Source organism: Phalacrocorax aristotelis, chromosome 1, assembly GCF_949628215.1.
Source record: "Phalacrocorax aristotelis chromosome 1, bGulAri2.1, whole genome shotgun sequence".
In the NCBI taxonomy this organism is placed as follows: Eukaryota; Metazoa; Chordata; class Aves; order Suliformes; family Phalacrocoracidae; genus Phalacrocorax; species Phalacrocorax aristotelis.
The window spans coordinates 72530586-72549510 of record NC_134276.1 but is presented as its reverse complement, the minus strand read 5'-3'; the positions used below and the strand labels follow the sequence as shown (position 1 = coordinate 72549510).

The window sequence follows — 18925 nt, the reverse complement described above, 5'->3', positions numbered from 1 at the left end:
CGTGTTTTCTTGATTCTCTGTCACTTTTTTACATGTGGCTAACTGTTAATTGGGCAGGTCCTTTCAAGGAGCGTGGCTGTGGTAGAGGTTTGTGTGGCATGCATTAAGCAGGCACTCGCATTATACGTAGACAGGAACTAGATGAGTAGTTTAGCTATGTCTTCCAAAAATATGTTTTGCTAGGCGAAGATGCTAGCACTGTAAGATTTTGTGGAGAGAATTGAAGATTCTTTCTTAGGTATGCAGCATTTTCCATTTAGGGAACATGGAGATAATTTGGTAAAATTATGGTAGCAGCAAACTTGTAAGTTTCAGTTGTCAATATGTCAAAGGAAGGGGCATCTAAAAATGTTGTATGTTGCTGGGCTGTTTCTTTTCCTTTAATGTTGGATTTCTTAGTTTCAGAGGAAAAGGAGGAGGAAGAAGAAACGGAAGATGCGGGTTTGGATGACTGGGAAGCTATGGTTAGTGATGAAGATGGAGAGAAAGGTGGGCATGTAAATACCAAACAGATGCTTTTTCTGATTAAGGTGTTTCTTTGGGCTGAGTTTTTAGTTTCTGTACAAAATAATATTGTATTTAGATTCTCCCCCTGCCCCATTAGATAAATTGTGAGGCAAGTGTGATGATACAGAGATACAAGTTCCTCTTCTCAAAGGCAGAACTTTCAGAAACTGTACAAATACTGCTCAGGAAGACCCTTTGGAAAGACTCCATTATCGGAGCAATCCAACCGCATTTCAGTGCGGTTATCTCTTTAAATCAGTTGGATTTTTTTGCTTGTTTTTATGGGAGTAAAAATCCTCCTTTTAATATGTGCTTAAGCAACTTCTGGGAGTTTAGGGAAACCTTTTACCTGGTACTGTGTTTCTCTAGTAACCATTCCAACGCCATAACAGCTTCACTACACAAATCTGGCAACATCTAGGAGAGTACTTTTGAGACAAGTTCTCAAAGAAGTGGGGGGGACTGAGATGGCACAAAGGTTAGTGTGCATGCATTATAGTAGCTTCTAGGTACCTTCCCTCATCTGCTTCTTTGAGAGGCATCTGTGGAAGAAAAGGAAGAATTGCCACAACATTCATATTCCTGTGCATACATGCCAAAGCCCACTTTCTGTCTGTGGCCAACAATGATGTTTATGTGGAAGTTAGAGCTGCACAAGAATGCAGGAATAACTTCTCGGGTATCTTCTTCCAGTGGTGGAGAAAGCTGCCATGAGTCTTCCTGTACAGGAGTTGATTACTGTTCTTAGTGCTTCCGTGACGTGTCTCCGTTGTTCCTTAAGATCAAAGACTGTTCAAGTATTTTTTTGACTTGCCTAGCCCTGCACTTCTGGCACCTGTGCTTTCAAGTGTGTTGTTTTATATACATATGTATATGTACAGCAGTATGGATTTTATTTTGGCACAAGTGTGTTTCTGTGGTGCTGGACTCATCTATTTAGAGTACTGAGGGCCGCTTGCTTTCTTGAAAGTCTGTTTTAGTCTGTTGCCACTGTCCTGGGGAGAATGTCACATCCCACTTCTTGCTGCTTGGATTTGAAGGATCTGCCAGTGTGATCCAGAAGAGCCTTTCTAGGAATTAGACTTAGTATATTACTAAGCTGATGGATTTTCAGCATAGCAAGAAAACATAACTAATCTCTAAGAGCAGTGAGCCTCCTAGCAGCTCTGTAAGGAAGACAGTGTGTGGCTTTTAAGTGTTCATTAGCTTGTCTCTTATAATTTCGCAAGTATGATAAATAAGAAGAGTTCAAAGGAATTTTTTTCTGTAGTTCTTTTTGGTTGTTTACTGAGGTATTTCTCTGAAAAATATTAATCTTCTCTGAACAGTGTAGGAAAACCTTGAGATGAGACCTCTGAAGATACAGAAGAGATAATTTGTTCTGATTGTTACTTCTGCTTAAGTGTGTATTCCTGATCAGTAATAGAGGATCCAAATTTTGTTGAATTTGGAGTACTTTGGCTTTCTGCTTAAAGGTGTTAGTGCATTTGTTTCTTTATGAAGAGCACACAGCTTTAAAGAATATTGACTTTATCTGAATATTTGCAAAAGATGTCAAGCATAAGTGTGCTGATATCGTTCCTCTCCCCCACCCCAAGCTCACTCTGCTAGCACAATTCTAAACAAAAGTCAGCAGGTCTGAACATGAAACACATTTTTATATTGAAAGTTGAAAAATGATCTTGACTAGCACTTCTTGAATGGAACCTACTCTCAGTCCTTACTCTTATAGTCTCTTTTTTCTTGCCTTCTCCCCCATAAGTGTGGATTTAATACAGGATTTTTACTTTAGACTTTGATTTTTTTTGACAGAGAGCAAACCTGTCCACGTTGAAGTCAAAGAACAAAATGAAGTGGATGAGGAAGAGGAGGAAGAAGATGATGAGGAGGAAGAGGAAGAGGAGAGTGAAGAATCTGAAGATAGTGAAGGGAGTGAAGATGAGGATGACAAGACCTCAGATGAGAGAGAGGCAGACTCCCAAGCTATTGGAAAACAATCTATGGAAAAAAAGCCCAGCAAGGAAATTAGCTCTGATTCTGAGTACGACTCTGATGATGACCGCACTAAGGAAGAGCGTGCTTATGACAAAGCTAAACGGAGAATTGAGGTACTGAGATACAACTTTATTTGAACGGCTGGACTCTTGTGTTGTATAAGAAGGAAGTTAATCTTCTATTCACCAAAAGGCCTTTTAACCATATTTGTCAAAATAATGGCTATGTCATGACTAATATTTAGGCAGGTCCAAAAATAGAGTTAAGAAAAAAGACCAGTTCTTGCCTGAAGCTGAAGTATTTGATTTTAGGCAACTTGATCATGAAGAATGCCCACTTCAGTGTCGTTCCCCTCCACCTCTCCCCTGCTTAGAGAAAGAGGCCTTTATCCATTAGATAGATATTTCACCAGTGTAAAAGATTTATTTCTAAACTGTTCAACATTTTTGTGGCTGCTAGTGTCCTCAGTTTCCTTAGCCAAGATGCTTCTTCAGAACATACCATCAACAAAGCTACATGTTAGGGGATACAGCAACTTAGCCTACTAGATTCTAACCAAAATCAAACGAAAACGGTTTTAAATTTTTGATTTGCCCAAAAAGGGAGGGCAGACCTTGAATTGTCTTGAAAGTTTGTGTCCCACAGTTAACTCTGGTTCATGTATGTATGTAACTGAGTCAAGTGGTGAGCTGTTGTTTTTGGCTTATACTTATCAATTTTTGTGTCTTTTACATAGAAGCGACGAGCTGAAAACAGCAAAAACATGAACACTGAGAAGCTCAGAGCACCAGTTATCTGTGTCCTGGGGCATGTAGACACAGGGAAGACCAAAATTTTAGATAAGGTAAGGTGTGGAATGTGAAGGCACTGCCTGTGCACCTTGTTTACGCATGTGGGTTTTTTTGTTGAAAATAGGAAGAATTAAGGTGTACTTAGATTATTTTAGTCTCTTACATGTAAGTATTTCTGGTCTCTTTTTTGCCTTCAGCTCCGCCACACTCATGTACAGGACAGTGAAGCTGGTGGTATCACTCAGCAGATTGGTGCGACTAACGTTCCCCTTGAAGCTATTAATGAGCAAACCAAGATGGTGAAAAATGTAAGTTATAGCACTTCAAAGACTGTTTTTTTTAAAAATATGAAATGTAAACTAGTTAAGGCCTTGTGAGATTTCCTGACACTGTCAGGTGTGTCTCCCCCATCTTTAGTATTAGGGTTGGGTTTTTTTAAATTCCTATCCTCTTTGCCCCTTCCCCACCCTGCAAAGGGGAGGCTGTCTCATTTTTCATTTTAGTTGATACATTTGGCTTCATTTAATGCATTGCCACTTCTTCAGAAAAATACACAAATACTGCTTAGTCTGTTCTGGACAGTACACATATGTACACAGACTACTTATTTGTCAATACCTTGATTTGAAATTGAGATTTTTGAAACTGAGTGTATTTTCTGTTAAGGAGGTACCTTTTTACTCTGTGTGCTGAAATTGAGCCAATTCCTGGGTGATGAATTTTATTGTGTTACAGAAATAGTAACTGTTCCGTATTGCTTGTTTTGGATACTATATCCTATTTTGCTTGCAGCAGCAGCTGAGTGAAAAACCTTGGTAGTGATGGCTTTTTCCAAGATGTTATGCAATTTATCAAAAATGTAAAGTCAGTGGAGAGGAGGAAATGTTCAAGACAAGGATGATCAATCTCGCTAGCCTGAACTATTTTTTCCTCTGTAGGCTGCGTTGTCTTTCAGATTTTAGCTGAACTTAAGGCCACTTGATACCTAGGGGAATGCGCTGTGTTGTATTTTTTCTATATTGAAATGAGCTTTGACTGATTCGGTTTAAGAAGGGTGCTGGCCTTAACACGTGCAACTGTATTTTTGAAGTGAAGGTTGTCAGTAATGCTGCCAGCTCTTAGGTTTATTTTTCTTGTGTAATCTTTACATGATGGCTAATATCTTGAAATGTTAGTTTGACAGAGAGAATATAAAAATTCCAGGCATGCTGATAATCGACACTCCAGGACATGAGTCTTTCAGGTAATGTTTTCTCACAATATAGTACCTCCTAGAAGTGATGGCTAAAGCATCTAGACATATTTTTAACAAAGTGCTACATCTTTGCCAAATCCATTGTGTTTCTTCTCACTTCAAAAAAAACCAGTCAACCTAAGGTAGAGGAATAAGTGAATTTGTTTAGTTTGCAGGTGCTTTTTATAACTGGTTAATTACTGTCCTTTTGTATCTGATCAATTTTCTGTCTTTGTGCCAGTTGAGCCATGAACATCTGAAAAAGCATGTAAATAACTTTTTTTAATAGTTAGTGTAAGAGGAAGGATGGAAGCACGAAGCTAGCTGGAGAAGAAAAGGTGAGGACTTCAGGTGACCTAAGTACTCTGCTATGAAAAATTAAAACATCTGCCCTAGCCTCCAGTTCATAGCGCCCCAGTTAAGGTAACTGAGTTCATAAGACTGGAAGTTACCAGTTGCACAAGTCAGCTCAGTCTTGGCAGAGATGATATACTGTCTAGGAACACCAGAGGCATGCAGGCAAGCCACTAAATCAACTTTTAAATTTAAAACATGATATGCATAACTGTACTCACTGAGGTAGTGCTCGGTTGAAATCTCCAAACAGAAGGATTAAGACTTTGTTCTTAAACGTAAACCTCTGCAAGCATTGAAATGCCATGTTTAGGGCACTTGGTAATGTTCTGATCAGTACCTTGGTATCGTACCACTTACAGCTCTTCAGCTTCTAGCCAGGTTTTGTTTGGCACCAAAGATGTCTGATAAGCTTAGTGTTTATGTAGTATTATATGATAAACTGTCTTGTTCAGATTTTGCACTGTTTCACTGGAAATGTGTCAGTTATCAGAAAAAATCAGAACACAACTTGTAAAAATATATAATACGAAAACTCTTGGGCGAATAGTAGTTACTTATTTTTGCTTACACATACTTTAATATATTCTGTTAAATTGAATTTATACAGTGTGGTTTGAATGCTTTTTTGAATATAATTTACGTTTTTGAGCGGAAAAATAACTACTTGATCAGCTTTAGCTTTTTGTTGGTCAATAAGTTTGACATTGCATTTGGTGTTTTTTTTAATTCTGTTGCCACGTGACTGATTTTTTTGTTTTTCCTCTTTATTGCCACAGCAATCTAAGAAATAGAGGAAGCTCACTTTGTGATATTGCTATACTTGTAGTTGACATCATGCATGGTTTGGAGCCACAGACAATTGAATCAATAAATCTGTTGAAATCAAAGAAATGCCCCTTTATAGTAGCTCTCAACAAGGTAAGATAGCTTTTTACTCTAATAGTGTGGTTTTCTACTCTAATAGTGTATTCGGCATTTGACGACCGCTGTATTTTCAAGATTGATAGGCTATATGACTGGAAGAAAAGTCCAGATACAGATGTAGCTGTGACATTAAAGAAGCAGAAAAAGAATACGAAAGATGAATTTGAAGAACGTGCGAAAGCTATCATAGTAGAATTTGCAAAACAGGTAAGCTGGAATATTCAGCGTCCTTTGGATAACAAAGGTGATAGTGACAGTGGGTGGTCTGGTTTATGTGGGGGGTGTCTTTGTTTTGGCGGGTTTTTTCTTTTCACAAAACAGCTTGCAATATCAAGAACACTGTTGCATCTCTTCTGACACATTGGTGTTTACCCCTCATAAACCGAACTTTGTTGTTGCTAAATTAATCTCTTAACTGCTCCATCCTTAGAGTGCTAGTTTAGAGAAAAGTAGCAGCTAAATGCTGTGTGTGGTCAATGGAGTCATGAACAGCAGATTAAGTTTGCTGTCCCTATTCTTTCTCTCTTTCGGAATTGCCTCAGAGAATCCCATCTGTCTCTTGTTCCCTTGGTTGCTGGCAGGGCGTGAATCGCATCTGTTCTGGGAACTTCTGTTGGTGACATACAATGCTGTCTAGAAGCTAGATGTGGTAATTAGCTTTGTAGAGTTATTCCATACTGCATCCAACTGTGGGTTGAGGCTTCGTGTTCCATAGCATACACTCAGTGACAACTGGGTTTTTCTCTTTTTTTTAAATTGGGATTTGAAAAAATGCAATAGTAATTGACTGGGGTTGGATGTTAATACTGATGTGTGTGTATGTTGTTCCCTATGTAACTGTTAATCCTGATTCCAGGGCTTGAACGCTGCCTTGTTTTATGAGAATAAGGATCCCCGCACTTTTGTTTCTCTTGTACCTACCTCTGCTCACACAGGGGATGGCATGGGAAGTCTGATAGCTCTTCTCGTTGAGCTAACGCAAACTATGCTGACCAAGAGACTGGCTGAGTGTCAGGAGCTGAGAGCTCAAGTCATGGAGGTAATTCAGCAGCTATTCTTTGAAATTCATCTAGAAATTTCTCTTCCCTGCCCCCTTCTTCCTGGTTAAAAAGGTGTGTTTGAAGTGCTGAAGTAGGGAGTAACTTTTTCCCCCCCTTTCACTCAGGTTAAAGCACTGCCAGGCATGGGCACTACCATAGATGTGATTTTGATTAATGGACGCCTGAGAGAAGGAGACACCATTATTGTTCCTGGGGTAGAAGGTCCTATAGTAACTCAGATTAGAGGTCTTCTGTTACCTCCTCCGATGAAGGAGCTACGAGTTAAGGTATGGAAACTGGTTAGTGTACTGATGTTCAGAGAAGGTTTAGAAACAGGAAAAAAACCCCTAAGTTCTATAAAAAATGAGAATGTAGTAGAGTGCAGTTGTATTAGCAGTATCTATGGACAAATTAAAGGGGATGACGGTGCATGTCTGGTATTTTCATGAATGTACTTGTATATACCTATTGATGTGTCTGTCACAGTGGCAAAGAAAAGAATCAAGGAGTTGTCCTGCAGTGAGCATTAAGATGTGTACGCTTTAGTAAGGGATTCAAGCGTGTGGCTATGTGTGAGGGAGATACGCATCGTAAGTGGAAATTGGAGTGTAGTAGTACAACGAATTCTGAGTTAAAGTATATGTTATTAGTAAAAATTATTAGTTTTTTTAAATAAAAAAAATCATATACGCTTACATTTGAGAAAAGTGAACAAGTGAGTTTCTAGGAGTAGTTGGTGAGTGGCGATGACCAGGACTTCAGCAGAATCTGCAGCCTCTTGTCATTTTCAAGAGTTGTTGGGGGTGTTGCTGCCCTAGTCTTAATAGACTGGGGAGAGACACTGAATTGGAGATCCTGCCTCTCTTCCTTTCCATGAAAGGAAGAGGAGAGCCACAGAAACTAGAGGCTGTAAATACTTTAAAACATACGTTAATAGTAATACCTACAATTCAAAGATGATGAAAAGAGCTGCTCTGGTTTTTCCTGTGCAAAAGGGGAGGAATGCATGTCTAAGCCCATTTTGCTGAGGGCAAACAGAAAACTGTACAGATAACCTAGGTGAGTGTATTAGGACAGGCCTTAAAGGTTTGGCTTAGCAGTGGAAAACTAGCATTGGAGTCCTAATCTAAGGCTGTAACAATTGTGTTCTTCACAATGTGTCACTGGAGGCCACTGCAGTCCTTACTGTTTAATCTAGTTCCTTCCTGTAAAATAGTACTAATTGCTGTGGCCTGGGTTTACGTTGCCATTCTCTCTGCCACAGTGATCCTTGGTCATGAGACCATTGTGGCCTCAGAGGTGCTGAAGGGTGCAGAATTGACGTTGAGGTGTAGCCTGAGCAAGAGCTTCTTGGCCTGCTTTAAATAAGAAGATGAGCCAGTCCTTCCACTTGTGCGTGTAGCAGTCTGATACACCTGTGGGGTAGGACAGTTGCCTCGGACAGTCTTAACTCGGGCTTCCTGCTCAGGAGTGCAGCTTTACAGTAATAACTTGATAATGGCTAGAGAGTGGCAAAAGGAAAATTGATGTTTATGCTTAGACTATGTTCTCTGCTTTGTTGGAAGCTGTTGAATATATTCTGGTACCATGAGGAATGAATTGAAAGCATTTGTCTACTTGCTTCCCTTTATTTAAAGCAGAAGATAAACTGGTGTGTGAGACTCTTATGAGACTGAAGGGTTTTTTGTGGGATTGGACAGCAATGTAACAGATCACAGGTTCCCATCAACAAGATCTTCAGATGAGGTTCTGCACTTTGGTGGGAGATGGAGCACAGGGTACCAGCACCAAGACAAAGAACACTGGGTTGGGAACCTTTAGCTGGAGAAGTGGATCTAGGGGAGCTTTATTTTTTTTTTTGAAGGAGACAATGAGGATACGTTTTATTTCAGCCTGCCCATGGGGAATTGTCATCCTTAAAATAAGTCCCAGATTTTGGGGTGAAGGGCGAAAGAATAGAGGCTTGCAGGAACAAAGTGCTTACTGAGGAAGGAAGCTGCCTTGCAGTTTCAAGAAAAGGTTGGAACATTTCCTAAGCAAAAGAAATGAAGAAATAAACCAGAAAATTGCTCCAACGTTGATTTAAAGGTCTTCAGAAATAACTGCTGCTCTGATGCCTTGGGGCCATGCCCTGAGTGGGGAGAGATCTTCAAGGTTCCCCTGGGTGGGGAGGAGCACTTGGGGAATCAAGCATGGAACTATGTGTGGGAGAAGGCTGGATGGGAGGATGAGGCAGCTCTTCTCTCACAGGGCCTGGGGCTGTATCAGCTCTAGTGCTTTAGTTTAGCTGTCAGCATCTTCCCCTTACTTCCCTATGGGGCTGAATTTGTGTGGGGGTTTTTTTTTAGTGAGCAGCTGCCTTTCCCTGCTTGTTCTTTTCTAGTATATATTCCTTTTTGGCTGCCTTCTTTGTTTTTAGACTATTCCCCCTGCCCTGCCCTCCTTGGCAGGGGCAGGAACGTTATCTGATGGGAGGGGGAGCATGTGGACTGAAACAGCATGTCAGGAATGTGAAGTAGAGAAAAACCAGTGACGAAGGACGGGAGGTGCTGGAGTTCACTGTCGTGCAGTCTGCTGTGCTTACGGGTGGCAAGGTCTTTAGCTGCTCAGCACTACTCGGTGCTGCTGTGTAGCATCCACATGAACTCTTTGCTATTGCTTATTCTCCTTTTCAGAACCAGTATGAAAAGCACAAAGAGGTCGTTGCTGCTCAAGGTGTGAAGATTCTTGGGAAAGATTTGGAAAAAACATTGGCTGGTTTGCCATTGCTTGTAGCATATAAAGAGGATGAAGTCCCAGTCCTCAAGGTGAGATGGCTTATGCTAAAATAAGGCACTTAAACTGATGGTGACTGAGTCCTCTGGTGCTGACGCTTATTCAAATTTGAAAGCTCAGTATGCAAGTAACTTGCTTTTTTTGGCTGTGTGTTAAAAACTGTTAAAATAACATGCTATAGCCTTGTGTCCATGTGAAGCATTAGCGTGGTGATGCGTTTAGTATCTTGACCCTTGGCTTTTCCCTGATATTTTGCTGGGGTGTCTCTGCTGGTAGGGTAAGGTTTGAAAACAAGTATCATTGCGTAGTTGGACTATATGTTAATTACTGATCTGGTATTCATAGTAATTTATGCATATCTTCCAATTAAATTGTTTTAGGCAAATATCTGCCAGTGGAGTTGTTCAAACCATCATAGTTGTGAAGCTGATTTAAGACTGCTGTAGTAAATGCCTTTTGTGACTTATACTTTAAAAACGGCAGAGGAAAGACTGTAGCTATCTCAAAACCAAAATTGAGAAGAGATGCTCCTGTTCTCCAAAGCCAGGAAGTTAGTTCAAAAAGGAAACTCACATGTTGATAGCTTGCTTTCAACCATAGTTTTGCTTTAAGTAGACAGAAGGCTAACTTTGCCTCTAAAGGGAGGTTAGTCTTTCAGGCCATCCAAATACAGACCTTGTTTCTGGGTACACATGAGTACGTAAAGTGTACTAGTAGTAGATATGTGAAGGCTTAAAGTAAATGGCAACACCCATTCAGTTGGCAGAGGAAAAGACCGAGTGGGTTTAAAAGGCACGGGTTCTCAAAACACAATTTTTTAACTTCTCTGAAAGCAGCAAAATGGCCTTGCTGCTCTTGTATCCTCTGTTTTGCACCCAGGCCTAAAGAGTGTTCAGAGCCCTTTCCAGCTCATGGTTTTAGAAACGTCTGCTTTTATTGTTGACCCTCAGTTAGGCAACCACAGATAGTGCCACACGCTGCGGGGCGTGGGTGCGCTCAGTCTTGCCAGTAGAAACTTAAGAGTGCTGGGAAGAGCAATGTGTAGTCTGTGGAGAAACGTTCCTGGCTCCCAAGATGGGCATCTGCTTTGTGCCACATGATCACCTTGCAAAACCCTCAAGTCCAGTTCAGTGCAGACTTTTCCAGTGCCAGAAATGGGCAGCGGTGTATCGCCAAGTACCAAGTCGGTACCTCTGGGTATGGCTGCCGCATCCTTTCAGCAGCTCCTGAACAGAAAAACTTTGTACCCTGAGGCATGATAGCAATAGAACTAAAAGTTGCTTTTGCTTCTTTTTTCCTGAAGGATGAACTAATACATGAACTGAAGCAAACACTGAATGCAATCAAATTAGAAGAGAAAGGTGTTTATGTCCAGGCTTCTACTTTAGGCTCTTTGGAAGCATTACTTGAATTTCTTAAAACATCAGAAGTGCCAGTAAGTACTTCTGTGCTGTGCCTGATGTTCTTGTTTCTACATTTTAGTTGATAACTGTTTCCTTTTGACTCAGAAAGATTAGTGACTGATCTGTGTGGCTTTCCTCTTCGTCAGTATTCAGGAATTAATATAGGTCCTGTCCATAAAAAAGATGTTATGAAGGCATCGGTTATGTTGGAGCACGACCCGCAGTAAGTAACTTCTTTGCTTTACTCTGTTAAAAGCGTGGTGGTGTTTGAGGAAGGGCCGCTCTTTGGCTCTGTGGTCTGTCTAGTGAACCGCCTGACTTCTTATCACTTACAGATACGCAGTCATTCTGGCATTTGATGTGAGGATCGAACGGGATGCGCAGGAAATGGCTGAGAGTTTAGGAGTTAGAATTTTTAGTGCTGAAATAATTTATCACTTATTTGATGCCTTCACAAAATATAGACAAGACTACAAAAAACAGAAACAAGAGGAATTCAGGTAAGTAAGAGCAATCCTGTTCTGGATGCTTCCCAAATAAGTGTCTTTTAATTGTTTTATTACAAATGAAATTGCATTTAACATCTTGTTTCCATGTTGTTTTTTAGCATGTAGCTCTGATGGGAAGGAAGGAAGGAAAGGAGGAAGAGGGTAGGACAGTAACTCCAGTCTAATTGTGTACACCTGGGATTAGGCTGAGTAGGGTGAGAGTTGTGAAGCAGTACTAAGATTTAGCCAAAACTATTGTGTAAAGTTCTTAACAAGGTTCACTTTGTGTGCTTAGCTTCTGTTCCTAGTTTGTGACAGGTGGGTTAGTCTTGCAGAGCTAAGAGACAAAACTAAAGGCATTTAGATACTGTGGTTTCACATTTATGCAATTCCAGTGTACAGGGCTTAATTCTGACTGCAGTAACATGTATTTGCAATCATTTAAGAATTTATAGGTACCCAAAATGAATTTTTGGCATCTGTGTCATTAGTCCTCAGTAAAGTAAGGACAGACAAAATAAATGAGAATGTATTTCATTTCATATTGATCCCAGTTGGAGTTTGCGTACCTCAGTGTTCAAATGTATTGGTTCACTTTGCAAACAAAAATTTTGAATTTTTGGAGTCCGTGTGATGAGCTGAGGCAATAATATTTCTATTCCTGTGCTCTTCTGAGATTATGATTATACTGTAAAATTCCTGTTCCTTTGGTCTTGGTCTTAGTTGACTGCCCAAGGCAGTCAGAATAAAACCCATGCCAGCCGTGCTTGATTATTGTTCCCTGTAGTTCTTGAAGGTCAAGTATTGACTAGAATTACCGAGACTGGAAGAGCGTTTTCCTGCTCCATCTCTCTCCAGGTGACACTCCTAGAATAAATGCCCAAGGAGCATGGGAGAAAGCCAGACTGTTAATGTTGTGTACACTGCTCCAGTTCTCTGTTTCAAAATGCCTTTTCTTTTGTCATCCTCCAGGCATATAGCCGTGTTTCCTTGCAAGATGAAAATACTCCCTCAGTTCATTTTCAACTCTCGTGACCCAATAGTGATGGGTGTGGTGGTGGAGGCCGGCCAGGTGAAGCAGGGGACTCCCATGTGCGTACCTAGCAAAAACGTAAGTAAGCGCCTCTTCTCAGTAAAGGTTTAATCTGCCTGGTGGTTCCTGGGATGACTCACTGGGAATGCTTGTGTGCCTTCCCTCAGCGTGCAGAGTTTTGGTAGGAGATGAGATCCAGACTCTTGGATCAAGTCTCTTTCCCAGTGATCTCGCTGTTCTCCGCTGGAACAGAGGCGAGTCCTGTAGCAGGGCCCAGCCTCTGGACTGCCGGCCCTGTGAGGAAGCACGGCTAGAGGGTGTTTGTCAGTCAACCTCCCTCCTCCCCTGCTGCCATTTCCCTGTTGTGGTATAAAGTAATAAGCAAAACTGTTGTTCCTGGTACCTCATAAGGGCGGGGGATGGACGCCTCCTGACATCTTCAGGGGTGAAAAATTGACACTGGATGGACATGGAAGGAACTGTGGATGGTTTGACATTGCTGCCCTTTTCCATACGATGTGCTTACAGTGCAGCGTGTATGGCTTTGCCAGTTCTGAGGTGGCCACTCTGCTAGTGCGGTGGTCCTGTGAGCAATTCTGTATATGTAAACCTGAGTCGAGAGAGGTGTGTGTACGCTGGGGTCTTGTGGGCGGGTGTTACAACTGCCTCATTCTATTACAGTTTGTTGAAATTGGAATAGTTACAAGTATTGAAATAAACCATAAGTCAGTGGAGGTTGCAAAAAAAGGCCAAGAAGTATGTGTGAAATTGGAACCTATTCCTGGTGAATCGCCTAAAATGTACGGACGACATTTTGAAGCAACAGATATCCTCGTCAGCAAGGTAAAAGCAGTCTGCATTTTTGGAGAGGGCTTATGACATGGTGGTAGCTTGTGTGAAGTGGAAGTGTTGCACGAAGCCTAAAACGTACGCTAGAAACCTTCCATCAGAGACCCACAGGTACTTGAAATGGTTCGTGTGTGGCATTATTCAGCTGAGTTTCTCTGTAGCCTTGTTTTGAGGCTTGTGCTAGTGCCCCTCAAGAGGACCGAAGGAATGATGCACTGCAGCTAAAAATACCTTGCAGCTTCCTGCACCTGAGAGGGTAAAATGCTAAATGAGCTATTTTCGTTCTGTTGTATGTAGCTCATGCTCAGAGTGGCGTAGCAGCCTCCTGTGGCACGACAGCATGATTGTGTTTGCCTAGCTTTGAAATTGTGCAATAAATAGCAATACTTCAGTTGCTCCGATTCTGGAACGCTGGAATCGGATGAGGAGATGATCCCTTACTCCATTTTCTGCTGTCAGAGGCGAAGCCAGAGCTCTCTGCACCCGCAACTGCCTTAGTTACTGTGTGGTGAGACGCACCCGCCACACATGTGCCACACGCGCTGGGCGCAGGTAGCCAGAGGGACTTTTCAGGTTGGAGGTGCAGGGCCTGTGACAGGGCCCGGGAGGTGGTGCTGGTGCTGCGGGCACCGGGGGAGGCGGGAGGTTCTCTCTGGCTGCAGGTTCAGATTCTTGCCGTAAGATGGTCTCTGCTTCTGCAGCCTCCGAAGCCTGCGTAAGGGCTGTGGGGGGAAGCGAAGGGAAGTGACTGGGACGGGTCGTGCAGCAGATCCATTGCAAAACGGATTCGCACCAGCTTTCCTGCGTGCAAATGGATGCCCTTTCTTCAGATTAATGGCTTCCAACACGCTAAAAGCTGCCTTTGTTAACATGTACCTGCACGTTTCTGATGGGTTTGTCTCGTGTGTTACAGATCAGCCGTCAGTCCATCGATGCTCTGAAGGACTGGTTCAGGGATGAAATGCAGAAGTCTGACTGGCAGCTTATAGTAGAGCTGAAGAAAGTGTTTGAAATCATCTAGATAACTTTTTACAGCAATGGGGAGGCAGGAATAAACGCGCTATTCCTGTTCTAAAAGTTACCAACAAAGTCGTATATTGAAGACAGTGTTGGATATATGTTTGCGAGGAAAATATGCGGATAAAATGTTTTCCATGAGAAACCAAGAAATTTACACTGGTTTGACAGTGGTCAATTTACATGTTCCCATGGTTCCAATGTGCCTGTTGACCTCTCCTACTGCCCTCCCTAATACTGGCTGCTGTTTTAAAGTTTGCCCTTCCTTCTCTCACACCTTCCTTCCACCCTCTTTCCTTCCCCCTCTCCAAAATAAAACAAAATAAATTGAATTTTTATTACAGAACTAAAGCTCTTTCACTTTTATACTGATGAGATCAGTACTGCAGTATTTGATTAACCAAGCTTCTGCAGACTTTGTGATTCTTGGGACATTTTTGATGTAAGAAGTACTTCTTTATTTATGCGTACCTCTTCCCTTGACTCTCTTTTCCAACATTCTTCTGCTTTGTGCCTATAGAAATTTTTTTAAATAGAAAATTAGGCAATTGGATATTTCTGTATTTGCTTTGTGTGAAACAATGATGTAAAGCATAGTTGGCCGCCTTTTACTGCTTGTACAGTTCATGAAAGTCGACCTGTAATCATTATAATGCAGAGCCGCAAATAAAGGAGATGGACATAGTAGCCCATTTGTTTTACAGTTTCCTTCAATAAACAAAGTTTTGCTTCATGGGCTGTGACAGGCATGGAAGTGCCAGGCGGAGGCTTGCCTCTCCGTGCCTGGCAGAGCAACGGAGGCATGTTTCCAGCAAAGGCGTTTCTTCAAAGGTGTTGCTTCCTCTGGCTTCGCTTCCCCTCGCGGAGTGCGTGTCGTGCGCGGTGCGATGCTGGTGGCTCATGTCTCTTGCCGTGTTCCCGAAGCACTGGACTTGCAGGCCCAGTGTTTAGCGAGTCCCGACTCCCAGAGGGGCTCTGCTGGGAGGAGCTTGGATGTGGCGTCTCTTCTCCAACGGCTGCTCGGAGTCGGGGTAAGCACCTGCAAAACGATTGTCCGAAAGCAAGCGCTGGCCTTGGATGCTGCATCAAAGCTCTCGAGTCATCAGACGCCGTGGGACTGAACCACTTCAAAAGGCCTTTGGTTAATGTGGTCTGTGATGACCAGGAGTCGGTCTGTCTGGAATCCCGGCATCCTCCTACCCCTCCTTCCCCCCGGTTCCCTGCTTCGGATGACAGCTTGACACACCTCTCGGCAGGTAGTCTCCTGGTCACTTACAGCTCGCGTTGAGAGGAGCTGAACAAACGCTTTTCAGAAGCACAAGCTGAAACAAGATCATTATTGATTTTTCACGTAGCTGAGATTTTTAGCATTTAAAATATTTACAGGAGTTTAAGTTGCAATACGCAGTTTGATGGGATTTCTTCTGTCACTTAGGTTAATATTTTTGTTAGAAAAAATCTGGATTTTATAATTGGGATTGTGTGGACTCCATTACAAAGGAACATTTAATAATAACTTACCTCCTTTGGCAATGGAATTTAAATTACCAGGATTTTTTTGGTTTGTTAGACTTGAACCTTGCTGTTGCAAAGGACCTTTTCAGCACGGTCGGTGCGTGGTGCAAACTCGAATTGCTGGGTGCGTCGGAGGTTTAGTGTAGAATGATCACAGTGAGGTGACTGCATTTGTTATGATTTTCTTTTGCAAACTATGCAATCATGAAAACTACACTAATAAAAAGTTCTTAAGTTAAGAACCCAGATGTCAAACATTGTGGTCTTGATGTATTGATTGTTTCTGCGAATGCGGAAGGGTGCGCTTCCCACAGGTAAAAGCTCTAGGAAAAGGATCGCGCTGCTGTTGTGGAACTTATAAAACACCTTTGCTAAAAGGCTTTAGGGAAGCAGATGACTGCTGAATATAATATTTAAGGGCATGAAGCAGGGATCACTAAGGGAGAATGAAAATATAATTACAAATAACCTTACTCAGTTAAGTAATGCTTTGAGGTTGTTCTTATTTTTAAAATCCTGGTTTCAAGTCTGTCTTGAGCAGCACTCGCACAACCCGAGCTGCGTACCTGCAACTGAGCTGGTAATGTACTTGCTTGAATTTCAGCAAATATTCCTCTGTGTGAACAATAAACACGCCAGTTTTCTTAAATAGGGAAAAAAGAAAAAGCTTCAAGAGCAGCAACTAAAGGGGCTCTAAAGGAAAATAGTGGAAACCTAGAGACTTGGTTCAGGTAAGGTCCCTCTCTCTCGCTGTAGGTATCTATCTCCACACAGATGCTGTTAGACAGGCTCGCTTGAGCTGCAAAAAACCAGTCTTAACTTACCAGAGCCTGGCTGCTGTTGGAAGGATCTGTTGCAGTCAGCAAGTCCAACCCTTCCCTGTGTGCAGGGGAGGGGCAGTGGGAGCAGGTTCCACAGGACTTGTGTTGGGTTTTGAGCATCTCCACTGCTGGAGCAGCCACTACTCCTGTGGACAGCCAGCCTGCTCCAGGGTGTGCCTGGCAGGGTGTGTGTCTAAAAGGAATGTTTTGTGCTGGTTTTGTGCCCTTTCGCTTGATACCACAGAGCAGTGTCTGTCTTTATTCCCCTTCAGGTGCTTATGGTTAGATGAGATCCCCCTGAGCCTTCTCTTCTCCAGGTGGGACAGCCCCAGGCCTCTCAGGTCCTCCTTGTTCTGTGAGAAAGCTCCCTACCCGTAAGCACCTTTGGCCTCGTGTTGGCATTGCTCTGATGCCTGCATCCCTCTTGTACTGGGCAGCCCAGAACTGGCCCCAGCACTCCGTGTGTGTCCCACCAGGGCTGAGCAGAGGGGAAGAATCTCCTCCTTTGACCTGCTGGTGATCCTCTTCCTCATGTGAGCTGGGGGCCTGTTGCCTACCTCTGCTGTGAGCAGAGTATCGCTGGGCTCAGGCAACCCACAGGGCCTGAGCTGTGGATCTGCTTTCTGGCCAGCTGGCCCCCCGTGCCTGGGGCAGCTCCTCCTTGGGTGCACAACTTTGTGCTGCTTCTTGTTGAACTTCACGAGGTTCCTACCAGCCCATTGCTCCAGCCTGTGGGTCTCTCCAGGTGCAGCACAGCCCTCTTCCTTATCAGCCACGCTTCTCTCCTCAGCAAAGTCGGTGAGGGTGTGCTCTGTCCCATCACCCAGGATGTCAGTGAAGATGGTGAACAGGACGGGCCCTGGCACTGCTTGTGGGGTTACACCACTTGGGCCTGGCGCCTACAGGAGCTTGTGCCACTACTGGCCGTGCCCAGCACCTGCCTCCTAAGGTGATGTTCAGCCTGTGTCCCTGGCTCTAGCCTACCTTTCAGCAGCTTGTCTATCGGGATGTTACAGGAGATGCATCTACTGCCCTTCCTGCATCCATCACCTTGTTGTAGAAGGCTGCTACGTCAGTACCTCTCCCAGCGTGCATTACAAGGGCTGCCAAGGGCACAACCTAAAGCTCAAAAATGCTGTCGCTGCCGTAACCTGTGCTGCAGCCAGTGGCGTGACCGCAGAGCGACTGCTGCTCTAGCTGGTCTGTACTGTGGCTAATTCAAGTGCAGCAGCTCCTGCCCGGTGGTAGCAGAGATGCTTCTGGCCAGGCTGGTGGTGCAAATCCTGTTCCAGGGCTAGCTCCAGTTTGTGCTCCATCTTTCAATTCTACAGCCAGGTGTGTCCACACCCATCCAGGGTTATGTGGGTACTTCTGATTTCCACCCCACCCTCATAATTTCTTTAGAAAATGAACAGATTTTTCTTACCACCTGTGTTTTCGTCAAGTGGTCGTCATTCTTTCCAGGCACCTGAACAGTCTTACTTTGCAGTATTGGGCCAAATACGACTATAGGAGGCTGATGTGCATCTGGAAAAATCAGACTTGCCCACAACACACAGCATACAGCTGCAAGCATGCCCCTCCCTACCAGGGACACAACCGGGGCTGTTCATTTCACTTCTGCTACTCGATACAACCTATTTTGTTATGTTGCATAAAAGAAGCGCATGTCGCAGGCTGGGAAGAACTATGGTATTTTAAGAGTGGAACGTGGCTCTCTGCTGGGTAGGAGCAATGCAGAGGGCCGATACAGGCTTAAACAGTGCCCTGTGCTGGCTTCTCCCTGATGCCTTTATAGCACCTCCTTTGCATAACTATTTGAAGAGCTCCATTTGTTCTCCTCCGCAAGCAGAGTCCACCTGAGAACACAGATCTCAGAGAGCAGTTACGCTTCAGCCAACACCGTGTGGGCTCTGGGCAGGGCTGGGCCACACTGGTTTCTGTCTTTGAAGGATGAAAGTGAAAATGAGCTAATGTTCTCTTGGCTTAAAATCTGTAATAAGGTCAGCGGAGAAGAAACAAAAAGCAGCCAGGTGACTGCACAGCAGTCTCGTAGGCGTGTTGAGGCAGATTCATGCTGTAAAACTTTGTGAAATGAATCGAAGCTGCAGCTTTAGTAAAAGGGGTTAAGTATATTCAAACTGAAGCATCACAAAATAGAATCAGTACAAAAATA

The 18925-nt window shown here is 43.2% G+C and overlaps 1 protein-coding gene across 3 annotated transcripts in view; it reads left to right on the top strand.

Annotated features, from left to right (window-relative positions):
- The window catches only part of EIF5B (eukaryotic translation initiation factor 5B), a 37214-nt gene extending 22114 nt beyond the window's left edge, over positions 1-15100 (top strand). For all 3 annotated transcript variants that reach the window (XM_075092910.1, XM_075092900.1, XM_075092918.1), the window contains exons 9-24: positions 400-489; positions 2320-2615; positions 3239-3346; positions 3491-3601; positions 4469-4536; positions 5661-5802; positions 5884-6015; positions 6665-6847; positions 6974-7135; positions 9524-9655; positions 10927-11058; positions 11173-11249; positions 11362-11526; positions 12487-12625; positions 13229-13390; positions 14310-15100. In XM_075092910.1, the coding sequence (XP_074949011.1) occupies positions 400-489; positions 2320-2615; positions 3239-3346; positions 3491-3601; positions 4469-4536; positions 5661-5802; positions 5884-6015; positions 6665-6847; positions 6974-7135; positions 9524-9655; positions 10927-11058; positions 11173-11249; positions 11362-11526; positions 12487-12625; positions 13229-13390; positions 14310-14417 (2207 nt within the window). In that variant the 3' untranslated portion in view covers positions 14418-15100. The remainder of the gene's footprint in view (positions 1-399; positions 490-2319; positions 2616-3238; positions 3347-3490; positions 3602-4468; positions 4537-5660; positions 5803-5883; positions 6016-6664; positions 6848-6973; positions 7136-9523; positions 9656-10926; positions 11059-11172; positions 11250-11361; positions 11527-12486; positions 12626-13228; positions 13391-14309) is intronic.
- The last annotated feature ends 3825 nt before the right edge of the window (positions 15101-18925 follow it).